Consider the following 21,146-nt stretch of genomic DNA (forward strand, 5'->3'; position numbering starts at 1 on the left):
TCCCTATTTTTGGAGGTGGCCTTTTGGCATCAGGGTTCACCAATTTCCTCCTGGAGGCAGTGCCTAGAGGCTTGCTTTGGTGCAGCCAAGCCTAGGGATACTAATCCTTGGTGGCAGGCTGGTGATGTGGCTCCTGCTCTGTTCTCTCTAGATGTGGCTGTGCACATATTGCCACCTCCCTGCCTCTTTTTGGACCCATCTGAGGGCTCATCTGCCTCTTTAGCCTCTGTGGGTTAATTTGCTGTGCCTTCTGACTGCTTGGGGCTTTCTCTCTCTTGCTCACCAAATACTCAGTTTAATTAGATCTTCCAGATGACTCCATCCCACAGTGGCTGGATCATTTTCCTTGGCCATTCAAAACAAACTCTGTCCTCCTGAGAGTGCTTTGTGCCTTTTTTGGCCAACTGCTTTTAGCATTGTGGTGGGTAAATTTGGCACCTCTTCTACCCTGTTCTCCCTAGTACATGTCTACAGTGGTATAACCCAGGTGACAGATGGACAGGCTGAGGAACAGAGAGGTGATTTTTCTGTAGCTGGTGGAAGACTCTGAGTTGCAGACCTGGTTTCCTGAGTTCCAGTATGTTGGATTTTCCAGCCTCATTGCAGAATCAATGTTCTCATGTTAATTGCGATTCTCAATGTTAATCTCCCTGTCAGGAGCAAGAAATAGGACAGAGGGACATTTCTTGCCTTGTCCAAAGCCATGGGTGATGGGGCACTGTCCCTGCAAAAGGGGCACTCCCTTTGTAAACACAGAGGAGTGGCAGAGGGAAGTGCTGCTGAAGGCAGCAGGGGAGGGAATGCCTCTTGCAGAAGTCACCACGTCCCTTCTGAGCAGGGGAGGTTTTGCTATTCCTGCAGTTTTCCTGGATGCTTGAGAGCCTCAGTGCTCCCAGAGTGCTGAGGCTGAGCTGTGCTGCAGGCTCAGTGTGTTTCAGGCTCTTGGTAGGAAGCAGCAACACGTGGCCTCCATGGCACCCCTTGCTCAGGTCACGTTGGGAGCGCTTGGGACGATTCATTTACGGACATTTTGCGTTGTCAGAGTTATTGAGAGAAGCTGCTGGATTGTGTTGAATAATGAATTTACTTAAAAGTTTCATGATCTTTTCTCTGACCATTTGCCAGCTGGAAGTAAAGCAGTGGAGGGGGGGAAAAAAAAAGGAAAAGTAAATTTTTTGAAGGTTCACATCTCTGGAAGTGGTGAGGTTAGCATTTATAAATGCATGTGCAACTGTGCTTGTGAATATGTACAGCTGTCCAAGGAGTAGGGGATGGGTGTCATGAGAAGGGAAATAGAAAAGAGGAGAAGAGGACAGAAAGGAGGAAACAGTCAATAGCAAAGTAACTCTGGAGAGTTTAAAGGTTTTTTTTACTATGCAGAAAGTCTCATTGGGTTGTTTCAACCACTGACTTTTTAACAAGTTCCTTGTCCCTCTGTGGTTCAGTTCCACGTATTTCAGGCTCCAGGGCTCAGTGCCTAAAAATGGTGAGAGTCTCCAACAGTGCATGAGATGGGACCGTGTGAGTAAACCCAAGGTGGGAAGGCAGGAGCAAGGAGGAAAATAAGTAATACAGAGGCATTTAAAATAAAAAGTAAAACCCCAGCAAAACAACAATTTCTTCTTTCCTGTCTTTTCATCCTATACTAGCCTGGATTTAGCAAGGGAATCCTAATCCTGTCATGTGGATGACCTGCTGGGCAGACGGTGAGACGGTCCCATTTACTCTGCTGAGTGGTTTTTATTTATTTATTCTTCAAACTTGCAGCTGGGGAGCTCAGGGCAGGAATAAGAAAACTTAAATTATTTACCTCTTGCTGACAAACCAAAACACATCCTTTGGCAGGAGTCCTGATGCAAGCGCTGTGAATACCACATCAAATATTTAGATCATTAATTAGCAGAGTGAATAGCATGCCTTTCATTTTCCAGTGTTCATAGGTGAAAGAAGTGGTGTCCTGGGCAGCCAACACCTCTCACCTACCCCTCGTGCCACTGCCTTGTCTGCATCCAGACACATCTGAGACAGGGAGGTGACAGAGCCTCCTTGCTTAGGCACCATATGGAGTCTGTGCCATAACTGAAATGAGCCTGATTAAAGAAGCAAAAACAAGCCAGGTGTTGCACAGAAACTGTATAATTAGCACTTTGTGCTGACTATTTTTTTCATTTCTTCTTTTCTTTTCTGCTTTTTGCTTAAACCCTGGACTTTTTTTTCCTCTTAATTTGCTAATCATCTCTCGCGGTGACTGAGTACACAGCCCTCCGTGCGCTCTTACCTTTTGATGTTAACATAAGAGAACTCTTGAATTTCAAAGAGCTTGGTGGGTATTTGAAAGAATAAAATGCAAAAGCTGCAGTGTAATCAAAGCTCATTATGGTTATTCTTGGTGTGATGTCTTTCTTCCTACATAATTAGCCATTTGGGGTTGTTGAAGCAGTTCATTTTGGTGGGTATTTTCTCTCCATACTCTGTCTGATTTCGATAATTGTGACCCTTGGCCCTTTTCATACTTCATTATCCTCCCAAAGGTGTTTTTTTCCCCTCCCAACAAGTCCTAATATGTTGCCATGGAGAGAATTAACAGGTTCATGAGTTCTCAAGGATGGGTGTCCACAGTCACCTGCCTATAGCAACTGGGTGATGACCAAAACCACCCCGACTTGGCCAGAAGGTCAAAATTCCTTCCTGGAAACATTTTCCATTTCTTACAAAGTCTGGGTGACTTTTGCACTGGTATTTATTTGGAGATGAAATTGCTGGATCCGGTGCTTATCTCTGGGTAGGTGGAAAAGGATCCCAACAAATTCTTGAGGAGGATGGAAGAGGGACCTTACAATGAAAATTTAAGGTGAAATTCTCCATGGCTGTGTCTGCATGAGGTAAATAAATTGGAACAAAGAAAGTTTCAGCATTGTCAAAAGAGAATTCAGCAGCAAACCTGTTCTTATTAGGGTGAGTAAACGCTTTCTGGATTGGAGGCATGAGCTTTTATTTTGATGGTAACAGGTCTTTTGGCAATTTAAGGGAGAAAATGTTGTGATCTTTAGCACAGCAGAACTTAAAAACTGTTTTGATTTGTTCAAATATGTCCATCACTGCAGTATATATCTACCTATGTTTGATTTCAGGGAAAGAAAATCTATAATAACTGAGGGACTTCAAAGCACTGTAATATTGTCTTCTGATTTTTCCCATATAAAAGGAGAAAAAAAGCCATGCACAGACATAAAGAAGGGAAAGTATTAAAAAAAAAAATCAAAGCTGAGCAGAGGCACAAGTAATAGAAAAGCAGGCTTTGAATTTTTAAAAGTGCTTTTATGGTCTATCTGAAAAAAAAAAAAAAAACTAAACCAAAAATGTAATGTTGAAAATGTGGAGGATTTGATGCCTCTTTTTCCCATCCTCCCTGAGGAGCACTGCAGGAGGGGTGCTTATATTGTGTGCTCACAGCATCACGTGGTATTATGTGGTTAATAGAGCACCAGGCAGAAAATGCAGTGGAGACACAAATTTGGCTTTGCTGGGCATCTCTCTGTGCCTGCATCAAGTGACCCCTGGCTTAGCCGCAGTTTTGGGGCTTGCTGGGGTGTGTGCTCTGACTTGCAGGGGCAAAAATGAGCTGAAAGTGTGCTGACAGCAGGGGACAGCAGGTCCCATAGAGCCTCTGGACTGCCCTCACCAGCCTGAGTTGTTCACTCGAATTTGGGAAAAGTGTTGTGTGGTGAGTGAGTCCCACAAGGGATTTGCTGGGAGGGGGCTGTGGTGGTACAGGTGAGGGGGTGCTGTGCCACCCACAGTGCTGTCTGTCACTAACCCCATGGAAGGGTGACAGTTCATGGAGGAGACCTTGGAGACGTCCTTCCCTCATGGATCAGCGTGCTGGCCTTTCCCCCTTGTTCTGGTCAGTGCCACAGATGGCCACTGTTGGCATTCAGGGGTCATCTCCCCTGATTTATGGGGTGGCAAGCCCAGGCACAGAGTTAACAGCAAATCTGGGGATAGAGGGAACCTGCAGCTGAGCTGGGACTGGGCTGTGCCTCTCCCCAGCCCAGGACCTTTGAAATGGTCCATTGGAATGGAAGTGGTCCATTGGAAATGAAGTGGTCCATTGGAAATGAAGTGGTCCATTGGAATGGAAGTGGTCCATTTTCTTCCCTAAGATGTTCTCTGACAGGAGATCCTCTAAGGCACTGAGTACTGCTTAGAGCCCAGGCCTGAGCCCACACAGCCCAGTGCTTTGGTTGAGTTCTAATGGCAGGTACCAGCAAAAGCAGCAGAATCAGCCTCTTAGCAGCCCCCTTCCCACAGAGTTAAGCCCTGCACTGCATTTGTGGCAGCCAGATCTACGGGGGAGACCAGGCAGAGGCAGGCCTTGAATGTTCCAAGTTTCCTGCTGCCTCCTCCCCTCCCGCTCTCGGTGGGTTATTTATTTATTTTGCTGGCTTTTTTACAAGCCTGCTTCTTTCCTGCAGGTTGCACAGAGTTAGGTTTCCAGGCAATCAACACTTGTTAAATATTCCACTGAGCATGATATTGCTCTCCTGTCTCTGTCTACTGATGCTCGGCTACGGTAATTTGCTGAACTCAGCTCTGGCGTACGGGGATTTCTAAAAAATAACAAGCCTATTAATAACAATAATTAAAAAACACTTGACAGGTGGAAACAGCACATCTAAATTGTTCTGTGTGCCCCAGTGGGAGGAGGGGCGCTGAGCCACTTTTTCCCAGTTCTTCATTCAGGCTGTGGGTGTTGGAGAGGTGTTTAACTCTGCTTGCTACAAGCCAAAGTGTCAGGGTGGCCACAGCAGCTCCAGGCTCTTGCTTAGGGGACAGTGACTTTCTCTTCCTTCAAACCTTGGCATGCAAGGCATCTGAAGTGGGGGGGAAAGAATGGCTTTTGCCAAGATCCTGAAACTGGAAGAGGCAGGGATTGTCTTTCCAGAGGAAGTAATTCTTGGAAGTGATTTTTGAGGAGCTGCACAAGGGAGGTGCTAGGCTTACCTACTCTGGTCTGATAGGAAACCTCCTTCTTTTCAGAGGATTTCACCCAGGGGAAAAAACCAAACAGCATGGAGTAAGGATTGATTACATATGGAAGAAATTCTTTCCTGTGAGTTGCTCAGAGAAGTTGTACGTGCCCATTTACTTGAAGTGTTCAAGACCAGGTGGGATGGGGCATTGAGCACCCTGGTCTAGTGGAAGCTGTCCCTTCCCTGTGGCACTGGGATTGGAACTGGATGATCTCCCTTCCAACTGAAACCATTCTCTGATTCTATGTCATGCATCTGCCTTGGGATGTCCTGTATGCCTTCCAAAAAAAAAGAGAAACTGATTCAACTGTTTCTCTCTGCAGGGTTGTAATTGCAGCACCTGGAGGGGAGGGAGGAGTGCACCAGTGCAGGCAGAAGGCACCTGGCAAAGGGGAACCCCCTGGGTGGGGTGGGCTGCATTTTTTGCCAGCTGGTTGGGTGGCTCCCAAGTTCTCTGGGGCTTCTGCCCTTTGTAGCTCTCCTTACTGTGGTCTGGGCCAGGGATGTGGTTTTTCCAGACTTCCAGGTGCTTTTTTTTGCAAGAGTTTTGGGAGCTTGAGAGGCTGAGAGAACCTGTTTATAAGGATCTGGCGGGGGGTCAGGGGCTGCAAGATTGTTAGGTGGTTGGGTGACTGCCCTCCTGTGCCAGTGGGAGGTGTGAAGATCTGAAATTTGGGGGGTTTTAAATGCTTTGTGGAAAAGGAACCATGCTCAGGATGAAGGCAAAGAAGTCCAAATGTTGTGAAAGCGTGTACAATCTAACTGGCATTATCAAAGCCCAACTCAAGCACTTAGGAGGCTTTTGGGATGCTCTGGGGCTTCTGCTTCAAGCAGACAGCCTTGACCCTTTGCTGGGGCAGGATTTTAAGCAAGTGTAATAGCAACTGCAACTCCACGTCCTACATGTCAGGGTGACTGCTGCACTGCTGTTTATTTGGAGATGAGATTGCTGGAGCCAGTGCAACCAATCCATGACCTCTGCACCATGAGAGAAAGGGAAAGAACAGGTCTTGATTTTTTAATAATGACAATAATAACCTTTGCTGGCTTAATTAAGGGAAGATAGTAGCTCTGAGCCATGTTTCAGTGTCTGTCTACACGGAGGGAGCTGTGAACCACATCCTCCAGCCTCTCTTTCATTACCTGGGTGGGCTCCAGCCCTGCTCTTATCCTCTCAGCAGCCTCTGCAACACAATCAGCTCGTGGATAAAAACAGGAGTTGTCCTGCCACAGCTGTGAGCTGTGTAAAGATGGGTTTGAGCTGGGTAATTTTCTCTGTGTTGGCCCTGCTGTGGCTGGACACCATATCATTAGCCCCAGAGGAGGTGGAGAGGTGACGGCAGCTTTGCTGTTAGTCCAGTTAGGAATCTTGGTGCAATTTGGGGGGAAAAAAAAAAAAAAGCCAGATTTTCCTGACTTTATCTGGGGCTCTGCTTTGCTCACAAAGGTGAGAAGGGTGAATCTCAGCTATTTTTCCTAGGAATACAGAGCACTTAGCTCCAAGATCAGCTACAGGGAGGTGATAGCCAGGCCCTGTAGATGACTGGGGGGTGGGTTTTGGGTTCTTATCTAGTATATCCTTTCTGGAAATCCAAGCCTGGTCTTCTGTGCTTTGGCAAGGGGTCAGTTCCTTGGCTTTTCCACTCCATTTGCTGGGTTGTTAAGTTGGTCAAGCACTGTCATGGATTTTCTCTCTTCATTCCTTAGCGTGCTGAACCGCACCCCAGTGCACCTCGTCCATGAAATCATACTCGTGGATGACTTCAGTGATGACCGTAAGTGACCCTTTCCCTGTTAAAAGCAAAGGGCCCAAAAGCCTGGGAGAGACTGGGATTAGCACTGAGACAGGGGAGAGTTTGCTGGAGTGGAAGGAAATTTAAAGCTCTGTAGCTGTGAAGAGCAAACCCCGCTCTGCTGGGTTTGCATCGCCATGTGTAGAATTCAAATTCCAGATGATCCAACCTCTTCTCACGAAAATAATGCAAGAAAAGCGCTTGGCAAATCGTTTTTATGCCCAGCAGATGTGAATCCAATCCTTACACGGCTGTATCCCGTGGTGTGTTTGATCTGGCTTTCAGCTGCAGCCAGGAGCAGTTCTGGGTTGGCACCACTGGAATTCCACAGGACAATGACAGTCTGACCCTCTTGACCCTGTGTGTACGTTCTGCATACATTTGTGTAGGCTGTCAGCAACTCTTGATTTTTTTTTTTTTTTTTTGCCTTCTTTTTCACCCATGGAAAGAGGACTCCCTGCATGGGTTTTCCCATTTCTGAGGTGCACCATAAATAGCATTGTACACCACACAAACAGCCCACATCCTCCTGCTGTTCCCTCCCAGTTAATAGTGTGACTCAAGGGAAATCAATAGCTCTGGTCTCCAGTAGAAGAGAGCTGAAGCCCCAGGGGCTCCCAGGGAACCACCCCTGCTAAAGACCTTGCCTAGTTCGATGGGAAAGTTGAAGATCTAAGTGCTCAAAAACACTGTCTCAGGCATAAAAAGGATGATAAACTGGCTGAGTGGTCTGTGGCACTTATGTTTCAAGGAGCTGCAAAATAAAGCTGTTTACTTGGAAACGTGAAAACAAAGCCAGATAGGTTTCTTTTAAGAAACGTATCTGGGCTTTGCTCTTGGATGTTATAAATAGGCACTGCCTCGGAGAGCATTAGGGACAGATTTCACACAAGACCCACTTCTTGGCACTGACACCTTCCTAGGGAGTTGCTGAAGCTAGGAGAAGGAGCTGCTGTGACTATGGTGAGCCCTGGAGCAGCTCCAGCACACGGGGCAGGCAGGCTGGGCAAGTCTGGGATCTGGCAGAATGGCTGTGATGGGGAAGAGGAGCAGGTGCAGGGACTGGAGCTGCCCTGCAGAACAGCAGAGCAGGATTTTTGGAGGGTGGAGGAAGTAAATGGCAGGTATTTGGCTAAATAGGCAAAGCACTTGCTTTCCTGGGAGGAGGCAGGTTTGTAGGAGCACAGCTCCCCCGTCCCAGCATGCCAAGGGAGATGGAGCAGGGCTGGGTTTTAACTCATCCCAGGGCACCAGAGGGGAGCCTGTTTCCTGTGTAACTTCGGGCAGCCCCTCAGCTACTCAGCACTTCTCAGCTATCTGACATCTTTGCTGTGATAGTCTGAGCCTGCTGGCATCTGCTCTGCATGCATTTACATAAAATACATGCATTTGCATAATGCACTACACACACATGGTCAGTTTTTTCCCTGCAACCCACCCCAAGCAATTAGTGCTTTTATCTCATGCCCAGTTGTGTCTCATTTCTCACCTCCCTCTGCCTGCTGACCTGTTATTCACTGGGATGCAGTTCTTCAGCACTTGAGTTCCCACTATCCCCAGCAGATTTTCACTGTGAGTCCACAGCCAAGCCCTGCCACTTCTGCTCCCCTGTTCCAGCTCTGCCCCTGAATTGTTAGGGGTGTGGGTACAGTGGTCTCTTGCTGACAGAGATTTCTGGAGGGGGTGAAGGTGCTCAGGGGAGTGTGTGGGCTCAGGGGTTGGGCAGAGGGGATGGGGCACTCACCTCTGTGTTTGTAGTGCTGAGGAAGAAGAGGCAGAGGGCTGAGAGCCATGAATGGGATGTGGAGGCCATAGTGTGGGTGTGTGGAGGTGGAGGGGGCTGTGATGGGTACACCTGACATCCTCCCCTTTACTGGGTGAAATCTGGGTGAGGACGGATCCTAGGGTTGCGTGTAAGGTTGCAGGACCTCCCTAGCTCAGGTGTAGGTGGCTGTCAGGCCTTTCTGCCCCATGGAGCTCCTGCCCAGGGCGTGAGGAGCCCCCAGCTGCTCCACAGGGCTCTCTTTGAGCGTCCCTTTCTCCTTGCTGAAGGCTCCAGGCCACCACAGGAAGCTCCTGCCCCGCCAGGCAGACACGCATCAACAGCTTGCGCGTTGCTTTGCAGCTACCAAAAATAGTCATTTGCATTAATGTGCAGAAATTTAGATTCTGACCTGAACCACAACTTTTCTATGCTGATTTTAGAGCATAATTCAGCTGCTCTCAGTGTAAATCTGCTGAATTTACACTAGTTCTATGAAAACTGCTGCTCTGCCAGGCCAAATTTATGCTTCAGGAGCTGAGGGGTAAGGCTGTCGTGACCCAGCAGTGCCGTTGCCCTAACAAACCATCAAACAGGACAGGGTCCTCTCCCTGCTCCCAGTCTCTCCTAGGAGTCCCCATTTCTGCTGCCAGAGCCACTGTGGGGGTGACGTGTCCTCCCTTTGTGTGTCCCCAGCTGATGACTGCCGCTTGCTGGGCCAGCTGCCCAAGGTGAAGTGCTTGCGGAACGGCCGGCGGGAAGGTAAGAGCTGCCTGCCCACTGCCCACGTGGGAAACACAGGTTCTGGGAGGTGGGACAGTCATGGGGCCATGGGGAACCTCCTCCAGACAGTGGTCAGCAAGGAGGTCAGTGGCTCCTGGGAATAAGGGGGACCCTGATTAAAGAAAATGTGATAAAGAGCTGGGATTTGAAATGGATCTCCCCTCTCTCACCGAAAAAGATGGGGCTGTTAAGATTTCCAGTGAGGCTCAGCTGTAGCTTATTAGCCAGAAAATTAGAACAGGCAAAACAAAGCCCCGGGTCTTATTTGTAAAGATGTTAGCTCTAATGAAAAAGAGAAGATCTGCTCCTGCTGCTTCTGTGGGATTTTTTTTTTTTCTTTTTATAATTAATTATATTTGAGAGATTAAGAAGGGCTATATGGAGGATGAATGCATGTCCTACTGGACTGCTGCTGGCAGCCTTTGGAGACATCTCCCCATTCCCAATAGCCTGAATGTGTGTTTCAAATCTTGGTTTGCAGTATTAGGATAACTAAAAACAAAGGAGTTTTTTGGTGCTTCAAATCCAAGGTGTGCATCTAGGTCAGTGTTGGGTTGAGGAGACTGAGGAGTGGAAAAGGTTCTTTTCTCTGTGGATTCTTTCTGCAGAGGGTTTCAGCTCTGCAGGCCTGGTGACAGGGTGACATCAGGCCCCATGGGTGTAAGAGACATTCTTGCTTTGGCAGGAGATTAAGAGAGATCTTCATAGACCTGCACCTCCTTCTCACCTTTCTCCCCTCTCTTATGGGGGCACGTGTGTGCTCATCTCCAGCACTTGAGGGACCTGCAGTTATTGGTGCTCTATAAATCAATCACAGTGTGGGAACTTAACCTTACCTTGCTGAGTACATCACTTAAACTGTATCCCCCAGGGGCTGCCAGGATTTGGGAGGAGCAGGGGTGGATGAAGAAGAGCATACCTAGGCACAAGATCTTAGGAGTCACAGAGAGGGACACAGGCACAAGTCTGCATTGCAGGAGGAGACCTTGGCAAATTCTGGATGCTCCAGGCTTTGTTCATGTGTTCCCTCTCCACCTCAGAGGCTGTTGCTTAACCCCTTTCCCCTAGGGAATTTTAGTATGAAAGTCAGTGACCTCCTGCATGAACCTGAGGTGTGGCTGCTCCCTGAAATCCTATCTCTCTTTATCTTCCCATATGTCCCCTTGTATTGTTTCTCCTTCTTAAAGAAGTTCTGCTCCCCTTGTGTCACCTGTTTCTCCTCTTGTTGGATGTGTGCAGCAATCCATTCCAATCTCCAAATAATTCCAAATTCACCATCATGACCCTGATAAGTCTAGCACCTTGAAAAGCCAACCCTCTTTCCTTGATGGAAAATGTGTTCCCGTTGAGCTGCAGATCAGCAGTGCCCTCAGGGTGGGAGAGAGATCTGGGGATCACTGGGACACAGAAGGGATTGCAGCAGGAAGAATTTGTAGTCTGAGAAAAGCTTAATTCTCTTACAAGGTGTTCCCACCCTCAACTTCTCTGTCCCATTCCCCACTGCCTCACATCTGTGATAGATTTTTTGCCTGCAGAGGGACATGAGAGCATTTTGAGTCATGTTTTGTCCCAGAAGGTGACAGCAGAATTAATTGTGCAAACTACATATTGGCATAAATGCCATAAATCAGTAACCTTGGTGGAGCCATTTAATTCTTTGGGGATCTTTGGAAATGCTTGGCATCACCTTGCAGCACCGGAAAGGAGACAATGAACCTGGGCCTCGCTTTATCTGGGTGGGATTTAGGCAGGTTAGAAGCCAGGAGAAGCACGAGTGGAGGAGGCTGGGATGTTACCCAGCCTTGTGGGGAGCAGCTGACACGGTGTGTCCCTGAACAGGTCTGATCCGATCCCGAATCCGAGGGGCAGACGTGGCAAAAGCAGCTGTCCTGACCTTCCTGGACAGTCACTGCGAGGTGAATAAGGACTGGCTGCTCCCTCTGCTGCAGAGGATCAAGGAGGTGAGTGCTCCTGAGAGACCAGTCACCTTCAGGGGATGCATCCCAATGTCCCCCTCCTCTTCCTCCCAGTGGGTGTGACCATCCAACCACAACCAGCTGCATGCAAGCATCCAAGTACGGGGTACAGAGAGGCCTTTTGGGGTACAAAGTGGCCTTTTCTGGTCTTCCTCCACCAGCAGGCAGGTGGGGTGTGTCTGTGTGACTCGGGGAGATGTGGGTGGGTGGGACAAGGTGTCTCCTGGGGCAGTGGGACTCTAACTGGCAAGCACAGGTTGAGTGGTGATAGGGGAATACGTGGGCAGTGCTCCAGCAGAGATTTTAATTAGGTTCATGTAAAATGCTCAGTGATGATGATTTAAGGGAGTGACGGCTCCTTGAATAGGGGCCGAATTTAATTTCATGCAAATTAAGCGCTAATAAATTGATTTAATAGGATTTAAATTCTGCTGATTTCGGAGCAGACAATGACATTTGCCTTTCTCTGGCGGCGACTCTCCTGCCAGACGTGCACACAGAGGCTGCTGGCCTTGTCACTCGAGTCAGGGGAGCTCTGTGCCCATGACCTGCTGGCAGCAGAGTGCAGGGATTGATGCACCATCAGCCAGGGTGTGGATGCACCATCCTTTCCCTTCACCCTTGCTGCACCTCTGCTACACCTCTGGCTCCTGGTGGCCACTGTTAATTACTCAGCAATTTTATAACTCCTGACTTGCATTGACATAAGGGCAGGTGAGGAGCAAGGGGACGCTGAGGTGGTGGGTCATGGAAAAAACTGCCTGGCTGGTGTTCACAGTGCCCCTCACCTAAGGCATCCTGCTTTTCACACCTGCAGATGTGACAGCTGTGATGGCTGGGCTGTGCATCCCCTCTGTGTGTCAGCAATGGGACCAGGGGCAGGGGAGCACAGCACCAGGTCAGGTCCCTGCACGTGGGCGAGGGCAGTCGGTGCTGCTGGCACTCATAGCCCAGCCAGCACTGGAGAGGTCCCAGCCTCAGTTTGCAAGCTGGGCCACAGAGCTGCTGAGAGATGGAAATGTGATGGAAATGGGCTGTTGATATCATTGATCTTGGCTCTGGTAGAGTTATGAGAGCACATGCTGTGATATCCCACTGGAGCCTCATGGCTTGCTTGTCCAGGGTGGGATTTACTACTAAGCTTTACAGCATCACTTGTTCCTCTGGGCTTTCTAAAGGCAGGCATTCCTTGCTTTGTGCCAAAGCCCTGCTTGTACTTCAGTAAGGAGTATCCAGAGCAATTGCCTCTTTCCCAGGCAGAGCTTTTGATGTGTTTTGTCAGGAGAAGGGCAGTGAAGGCAGCAGGAAGGGGGTTGGCAGATCTGCTTTCCCACGCAGCTCCAGGACAGTGCCCCAAGTCCAGCATCCACGGGATAGGTTAATGTGAGTGCCATGTGCAGCATCACCATAGGGGTTCCAGTGCCTTGAGGTCTGAACGCAGCATCAAACACACACATCACCTCTGTAAACTCTTCTGGATTGAATCTTTCCCCAGCTGGAAGTAAGGCGGCCTGTAAGCTTGCAGTGCTGCTCATGCTGCCCTGACCTTGCCCAGTATCTTGCAGCCTCAGGCAGCAGGGGAGATGTACTACAAAGAGTGTTGAGGAACCTGCAAAGCCAGAGGGGTCCTGCATGCCTGCTTTTTAACTGCTCACAAAAGCTGCAGGATAAGGGCAGAGTACTCAGTCTCCTTCTTCCTAGGCCCACCGTAGGCATCCTTGCCAGCAGGGTTAAGGTATTGATCAGTGAAGTGTATGAAATGTTACTGCTGCCACCTTCAGGCTGTGCCCTAGAGATGGGCTCCCTGGCCAACTGCTCCATGAGGATCAGCTGCCTAGGAGGAGCATTTTCTCACTCTCGTGCTCCCAGGAACAGCCTGTTTTGAGCTGATGTGCTTCAAGTTCTAAGCAAATGAGCAGTAAGTGCCTCAAGGCACAGCCATCACTTTTGCCACCACAGCCCAGCCACCCCACTCTTTGCTTCTCTTCTTTTCTCAGCCAGAGCAGCTATTCCTGCCCCTTTCTATGGTGGGAAGTGCCAGAGCTCGTGTGCCACTGTGAACCCAGGTGGAGGTGCCCCACAAGCTCCACCTCGAGATTTTCCGGCAGCTGATGGTTTCCCTCCCCTCACCACCACTGGTGGGGGTGGGCAGCACATAACCAGCATGTGGATTTGGAAACAAGCAGGAAGAGCAAGTGATGGAGTGTGGGGGAAAGAGAGAGGGTCTGGAGGATCTCAGCCCTGTGCCTGGGAGGGTGCCTGTCTCAGGGAGCAGCAGTGATGGTCAGTGTCTCTCACCAGCATGTTTGCAAACACGTGGCTGAGAGTGTGGGCCTGGGCTCTTATTTTTGCTTATGGAACAAATATCTCTAAAGTCATTAATGGTGCATTTCAACCAAGTAACTTTTCTAAACATGTAATTATCCATCCCGAGGTATTTTTGCTGTGTGGCTCAACAAGCTCATCCCAAAACTGGATTTGCACATGGCACTGGGATGAACCAGTGAACGGTGACCCCCCCCACTCCCAGCTCAAATACCCCCAGTCTGGTGCTTTCCTGGGAAAAAGGAGACCCATGAAGGGCAGCCTGCCTAATCTTTGCCTAATCCTGCTATGGGGCCAGAGGAGCAACTGTGGCCCTTTATGTTGTCCATTACAAGGTCAGGATGTAGAAGCTGAGAGCCACTCTGCTCTTCTCCAAGGCTGAAATATATCTGTTATCTTCAGGAGCATTTTCAGAGTTTTTTCCTGTTGGTTTAGATCCATACATTGTTGTGTTTGAGAAGGGCATTGCAGAAATGAATTCTCAGGTTTGTGAGAGAGAATTGAAGGTTTGGGTGTTGTTAATATTAACATGCCCTGGTATGGGTGGGTAGCAAAAAAAAAAAAAAAAAAAAAAACCAGAAGGATGAAGCTGCCTATAATAAGATCTGGTGCTCAGCCCAAAATAAATCATAGCAACAGCGCTGTGCTCTTGAGCATACCGTGCTTTTCTTTTGAGGGTCAGAGAGACCTTCATGAAAGCTGAGCAAATATATATGTTCCCAGGACATGGCAGGGAAAGTGAGGCAGGGAGAAGACAGCACTGCTCAAGGTTAGCATCTTGCAGTAGTGCTCTCAGCCCAGATGTGAAGGGGATTTTCTTACAAGAAGTTGTGGAGTGCAGTGAGCAGAGTGGAATTGAAGCTGGGGGTGGGTGTCAGCTAGCTAGAAGTGCTCCCCAGTAAGATGCTTGAGGAGCAGGTTTTAAATGAGTGGATGCAATCCTTTCCCTGCACTGCTCAGCACACAAAGCAGGTGCTTTGCTTGAAACCTTCCCCCTAGCCTCAGGCAATTAAAGGATGCTTGGCTGTGCTGAGCTGTGGCAGGCTGGGGGGCACTGTGCAGCAGCCAGGATAGATTTGGAGGGTTTGGAAGGCTCACCCTGCTTGGATGTGGCTTGTGTTTCCCTGTGCAGTACAAAGGTGCAGCAGACCTTGCCCTTTCAGTGAGATGTTTGACTCACAGAAAGTGATGGTGAGACCCCTGGCTTGACCCTGTTATGGAAATACCAAGTGTTTGTCATGCTCAACTGGAAAATCAGCTCTGGTCCAGCTCCCAGCTCATGGCCTTTGGTTGATTCTTCTTACAGATGCATTTGAATACTTCTTTGTCAGGACTAATTTCTAAAACAAAGTCTTTCCCCAGTGAGAGAGCAAGCCCGAGTGTGCTCAGATGCTTTGCTTTGTATAGCTGTGAAAAACAATTTGATCTGGTGAGGGTAAAACCTTGAAGTTTGAGCTATAATTGGAGTTTGGGATTTTTGAAAAGAAAAAGGGAGATAAGAGACCAGTCAAAGCTGTCAGAGTCTCTTCCTCCTGTAGATATTTTTGTTCATAACTGTTTGTATAATCTCTTTGCCCATAACAAGATGTTAATTAAATCACCACCAACTATTTTGAATAAATCAGGTCTTTCTTTTTTAACCCTTTCACCACTTTGGCAAAACTAACTGTACTGCCATAGTTGGTGCATTTAAAAAAATACCCATATTTAAGCTATTTGGCTGTGTTTTTCCTCTGTCATTTCAATTGCCTGTTTGTCACTTGACTTCTGAAATCCAGTTAAAAGTATTTAAGGGAGGTGAAAGGGGAATATTTTGGTGAATTTGTAAAAGGCAGAAGGAGCTTTGCATCCAGCCCAGCTGTCTGCCAAGTACAGGCACACTCTGAGGAGGAGGAGGCAGTGAGGGACACTTGTCCCAGGCAAAACTGAATGACACCAATGTTTGCAGGCACTTGGTGTCTCCAGGAGTTTGGAGCCCCTTGCCCAGTTTGAATGGTGTCATCTGAAGTCACGGGTGTTTGGGTGTTTTTGCTTCTTCTTTGCAGGATCCCACCCGGGTGGTCAGTCCCGTTATTGACATCATCAACCTGGACACCTTTGCCTATGTGGCAGCTTCCTCAGACCTCAGAGGAGGTGAGTCCAAGCTTTGTGCATGTCCTGTGGGCATCCATTCCATGCTGGCAATGTGCACTGGCCTTTGCACCACACCTCTGTCTGCTGCTGCCTCACAAAAAAGCACCTGAACGCTGCTCAGTGCTGCTGCTCTCAGGCTGCTCCACACACAGGTGGGTGTGGTGTGAGCACTGTGCTTGCTACAGGGGATGAGGTGGTCAAGCAGGAAAGAAGGGTCACATCAAAGCCAACCTGGGCAGCACTGGAAGTGGCAGGAGGAGATGGGAGATGTCTAGGCAACAACTGGAGGATGCAAGTGTAGTGCTTATTAGTATGCCTGTGCTATTTGGAGCACACAGTATCCATCAGAGCGTGCACAGGGGGACTAGGTTTCAGCAGCAGCTTTAATTCTGACTTTTCCTGCCTTTGGAGCACTTGACTTTGAAATTGCAATGCAATGTGCTGTTTCTTGTTCATATGTAGTGAAATGTGTTAGGCATTGGACTTTCCTCTCAAGAGCTGCATCTCTGTGGCTGAAGTCATTTGAAAGTGGGGAAAGTGTTCCATCAAACACAGCTTCTGCAGCCTTCATTGCCTCCTAATCCATGTCAATTTCTAATTTCCCCATGGCACTTCTCTACTCTGCTTTTAGGTTTTGACTGGAGTCTGCATTTCAAATGGGAGCAGCTTTCCCCGGAGCAGAAAGCCAAACGACTTGATCCCACCGAGCCCATCAAGTAAGTCAGGAGGGGGAAGGAAGCACCCAAGTAATGCAGGACAGGCTTCTCATGTGACCTCATGTGTGTCCCCATGCTCCATAGCAGTGTGCAATCTCTTCCAGGACAGCTCTGAACTTTTAGTACCTCTAGCAAGTTCCTGGCTAGCCTGGGTTTTGCCAGTGCAGCTTCACCTTCCAGTGCTGGAGTCTTGGAATGCCACAAAGATGGAAGGGGTGTGTTTGTGGTTTCTGGGGTTTTGGTAGTGCTAAGGATTATGGTTAGGGGAAAAGCCCAGTGCTGTAGCAAACTGCTTCTCTCAGTTCAGCTACCACATAAGTATAAGGCAGTGTCCTCATGATAAACTTGGTGTCTAGTCCAGCCTTCCCAGATCAGCACCTCTCTTCTGCACCTCGCTGAAGACTCCTCAGAAATGGGCATGTGCAGGGGAAGGAGCAAAGCCGAACTGGAGCATCTGTCCTCATGCCACGGGTTGGAGGAGTCCTTCATTCTGCTGGAAATCTCTGCTGGCAGCAAGCCTGGTGCTGGTGTCTGCAGCCCCAGCCAGATGTGAGGCTTGGAGTTGGGGAAGCTCAGGGCCTCAGAAGGCTCCCAGGGGAGAAGAGCACTGCTTCTCCTTAGGATGCTGCTGTTAACAGGAGCTCTCACTGGCTTCCCAAAGGCTGGCCTTGCTTTCCTGATCACTCTGCAGTGTAGGGCACTGTGGAGATTAGCCTGGGCACAGCAATCACCCCAGTTCCTCCCAGGCCTCTACTGAGGCATCCACACTGTCTCCAACTGAATGGAGATGGGACTTGTGCCAGCAAGCAGCAAGTCTCCTCAAGCTATCTTCTGGTCTGCCCTCCCCTCCTCCACAGGCCTTCTCTGTGCAGTTTCCTTAGCTAATCCAAAGAAAAAAAAATAACCCTGGTTTGAAATAAAGATCACACAGCTAGTGATGGCTTTTAAAAAGCCCTTCTGAATTGGCTCTGCCTTCCTCTCCCCGCTGGAATGATGCTCTTAATAGGCTGGCTCCAGGCAAAAAAGCCCGTCTGAGTGAATAACCCCCAAGTGCTAAGTGCATTTTTGATGCTGAAGCCTACAATCAGGGCTGTCAACTTTGGGCTTGTAGGAGTTGTGCTGACGGGTGCATTAGCCAGTCATTAAGTGCCAGGCAATTTATGATTGGCAGCAGAACACCAAGGTGGCTGAAAGAAAGGCTCAGATGCATTTTGGGGTGTTACGTCCTTTTTTTGGTGAGAAGGTGATGTCCTGGTCGTGGAAGAGAAGGCAAAGGGAAGGGCTTCTTCTGTGCATCCAGGTGCTGCAGCAGTGCTTGAGAGTGTGTCCTCTTCTCCTTGTGCATTCTTCAGGACACCCATCATTGCTGGGGGGCTGTTTGTGATTGACAAGGCCTGGTTCAACCACCTGGGGAAGTATGACAGTGCCATGGACATCTGGGGTGGAGAGAACTTTGGTGAGTTGTTCTTCATCCTCCTGTGCCTTGCTGTATTGGCTTCCCTTTCTGAGTCATGCTGGATGGATACAAGGTCATTCCAGACTTCACTTTGAATGTTCTGGGTAGTTTCCCTCATTTACATTCATAGGTTGTGGTCTCAGGAGAGTGAGATCCAGCAACCACGAATGATGGGAAGTGAGCAATTGTTGGCACTTGGGACTGCCTGCCTTCCATGCTGCTTTGATTTCCTGTAGGTAAATACCTTCAACCACACAGTTTTCAGCTTTGGTGTTACCAACAGATGAGAGAACACTACATGCACCCTTCTATTCCTTCCTGGTCTTATTTCCTTCTTAATAGAGCAAAGAATTTGTCTTAATCCGTTAATGACAGCATTTCCAAGCTATGAAGTGAGATATCAGCCCCTCCTTGAGTTGGCAGAGTACACAAAACTGTAGCTCCATCAGCATGCAGCAAACAGGTGGCAGAGTACCAGGGCTGCTTCTCCATTCCTGTATCCCTGGGTGGCTGGGAGCTGCCCAGCTCTCTCTGATACTGTCACTTTTCCTGCACCAAAAGAAAAAAAAAAAAGGGTTGAGCTCACCTAAATTCTGTCACCTCTGGCTCTTATCGTGGGACAAGATGGACATAAAGAAATCTCCTGCAAGCACACTTGAGAGGGCACATGAAAGAGGTACCAGCCTGTCCCTTGTCCCCTTGTCCAGCAGAGCTGGATCGGGCCGTGCTGTTCTCCCTTTGAAGCTGCAGTGATGCTGTGGCTCAGAACAACAGGCTGTACCCAGGAAAGAAGGGGGAGGCACTCGATGTCAGGCAGACAGATCAGAGCCTGGCTTTAATAGCTTGCACCTCTGGGGAGTGGGGCTGGCCAGGAAGGGAGGCTCTTGTGTCTCAACACACACACTGATGCTGTCAGTCATCCAAGGGAGCAGATGCTGCTGCCTTGCAGTAATCCATCCACTGCCTGGCACTGGTGTTTCCTTCACATGCCTTGTCCCTCTAGATATATTTTATTTATTTCTATCTTGTTATGCAGTAGGAATCTCACTCTTTCATGCTTTTTCTCTGTCTTGCCTTTGAAGTGACCCAAAGTATTTGAGTGGGGTGGCTGTGAGGAAACCTGGGAGGGGAGTGGCAGCCCTCCCACCTCCCCTGCTGGATCAGTAGCCCAAACAAAGCATTCAAGAAGGGAACTAGACAGGAGAAGAGCAGGAGAGGAGCTGCCATGCTGTGCCTGACCTGCTGTCTGTCTGTGCTCGTCATTTGTCTCTGACAGCAGCCAGCAGGAGCTGCTCCTGGGAAATGAACAGTGACAGGACAGCCTGCTCCTGGGAGAAGCTCCATCCTGGCAGCTTGTCCCATGCCCTGTAACAGCAGGCACTGTGCTCCTTATGCCTGGTTATGACCCATCCTGCAGAGCAGGGGTTTCCCTTACTGGTGCTATGCCCCAGAAGGCTGGTCCTGACCAAACATGCACTGGCAGCGGTGCAGGGGTACCACGGCCTTGTGTGACAGAGGAAAGCAAAATCAAGGTTAACATTGTGACAACTAAGTTCAGGTCTGCATAGCAGCAGGGCAGATCCCATCTTGCCCATTTTCCTGGGAGCAGAAGCATGCCTGGCTCACAGCTCCACCTCCTGCAGGTGCAGCAGTCGAGGGCAGAGTGTCCCATCAGGCAGAGCAAAAGTGAGCATGTTTGCCTTTGAAGGAGGACACCAAAGGTGTTTTGCATCTCAAATTTACTGAATTCCCTGTAGATGAACAATGGCAAGAAGGACTTGAGGTATTTTGCTGAATGAAGGCCAAGTCCACACACCCCAACATGTACTGCTCACACCCCCTCCTGGGGGTCACTTGGAGGGGCCATGTGCACTGGCAGCATCTCTTGAGGATCAAGGGAAACACACTGTTGGTTCTTGCTCCCCTGGCTCCTCTGAGCTGACCCTGTGCCATGCTTTAGTTGGTGCTTCAGTTTGCCTTCCCTTGGGGCGCTGTCTGGAGATCTTGTTTGTTACCTGCCATGGATGGCTCCATGGGTGATCCCTCCCCGTGGAAATGTGTGCTTTTATTGTTTCTGCTGTACCTGGAGCAGGCTCTGCAGGGTGCAACTAGCCTGAAGCAGAGAGCTCAGACTCCTCAGCATCTCCTGTGTGCTGTGTCCTCATTCCAGCTCACAATACACAGAGATGACCTCTTCACTAGGCTTTGAAAAAACCAGGCAAGGAGTGAATGGTGCGAGTCTTTCATGGAGCTGCTCTTCTCCCAGGCCGAGCAGAAGGGCCAGAGGAGGGGAAGGCAGCTTGCAGTGACCACGCTGTGCTCCACAGCTGCTCAGCTGGTTGTCCCCTTGTACTGGGTGCCCTTATGACTGACCCAGCAGTGGCAGCAGAGTGGCCAGTGCTGTGACACACAGACAAGTGACAGCAGCAGCCACGTGCCAGGAGAACTGAGAGCAGCAGCTCAGAGTGGGCACATCCTGCCATAAGCTCATTTCCCTGCAGCTGTGATTAAGCTTGCTCCCAATATAGCACCAGGACATGGCACAAGGGCACGTTTTATTGGCCTCTTAATACCCAGCACTGGGGAAAGTGGTGGGGCTCCAGCTGCTGTTGGCAGCTCTTGCATGTAAACACGGCAGTGAAGGGAAGGGGAGGGAGTTTCTGGGAAGGAATACTGCTCCCTGCTGTGCTTTCCCACCCCTGCCATTGCTTGTCCCTGCTGCCAGGGCCAGCTGTTGGGGATGGGATCAAAGCCTTGAATTTTGGATGCAGGCAAGAAGGCTTTGCAGCTGTGTCAGCCTTCCCTTTCCATCAGCTCAGGAGCAGGCGGGTGTGCTGGGAGTGGGATGGGAGCAACATGAACCTGGCTCCCACCTCTGCAGCAGCTCAGGGCTGAGTCCTATGTGCTCAGAGGGCTTTGGAGGTTCAGGCTCCAATTGGCCTTTGCTCCCTGAAGTTGTCAGCTGTTCTTGAAGGGATGGAAGCTTTGTAAGCCAGCAGTGCCTGCCCTTGGAGGAGGAGGAGTCCTGTTGGCACTGCCCAGTTCCTGCCACAGGTGCTTGTCTTGCCAGCATCCGACCTGGGGACAAGTCATCCTTGAGCTGGCATATGTGAGGGGACTGCTGGGAGCACAAGTTGGCAAAGGCAATGGGTGTTCTCCTGTCTTAATT

The 21,146-nt window shown here is 49.4% G+C and overlaps 1 protein-coding gene across 1 annotated transcript in view; it reads left to right on the plus strand.

Annotated features, from left to right (window-relative positions):
* Positions 1-21,146, plus strand: part of GALNT14 (polypeptide N-acetylgalactosaminyltransferase 14) — a 95,163-nt gene that overhangs the window by 55,116 nt on the left and 18,901 nt on the right. Inside the window, exons 4-9 of the mRNA XM_059840729.1 lie at positions 6,741-6,808; positions 9,285-9,350; positions 11,211-11,332; positions 15,718-15,805; positions 16,437-16,521; positions 17,874-17,977. Coding sequence (XP_059696712.1) covers positions 6,741-6,808; positions 9,285-9,350; positions 11,211-11,332; positions 15,718-15,805; positions 16,437-16,521; positions 17,874-17,977 — 533 coding nt within the window. The remainder of the gene's footprint in view (positions 1-6,740; positions 6,809-9,284; positions 9,351-11,210; positions 11,333-15,717; positions 15,806-16,436; positions 16,522-17,873; positions 17,978-21,146) is intronic.

Source organism: Haemorhous mexicanus, chromosome 3, assembly GCF_027477595.1.
Source record: "Haemorhous mexicanus isolate bHaeMex1 chromosome 3, bHaeMex1.pri, whole genome shotgun sequence".
NCBI classification, from domain to species: Eukaryota; Metazoa; Chordata; class Aves; order Passeriformes; family Fringillidae; genus Haemorhous; species Haemorhous mexicanus.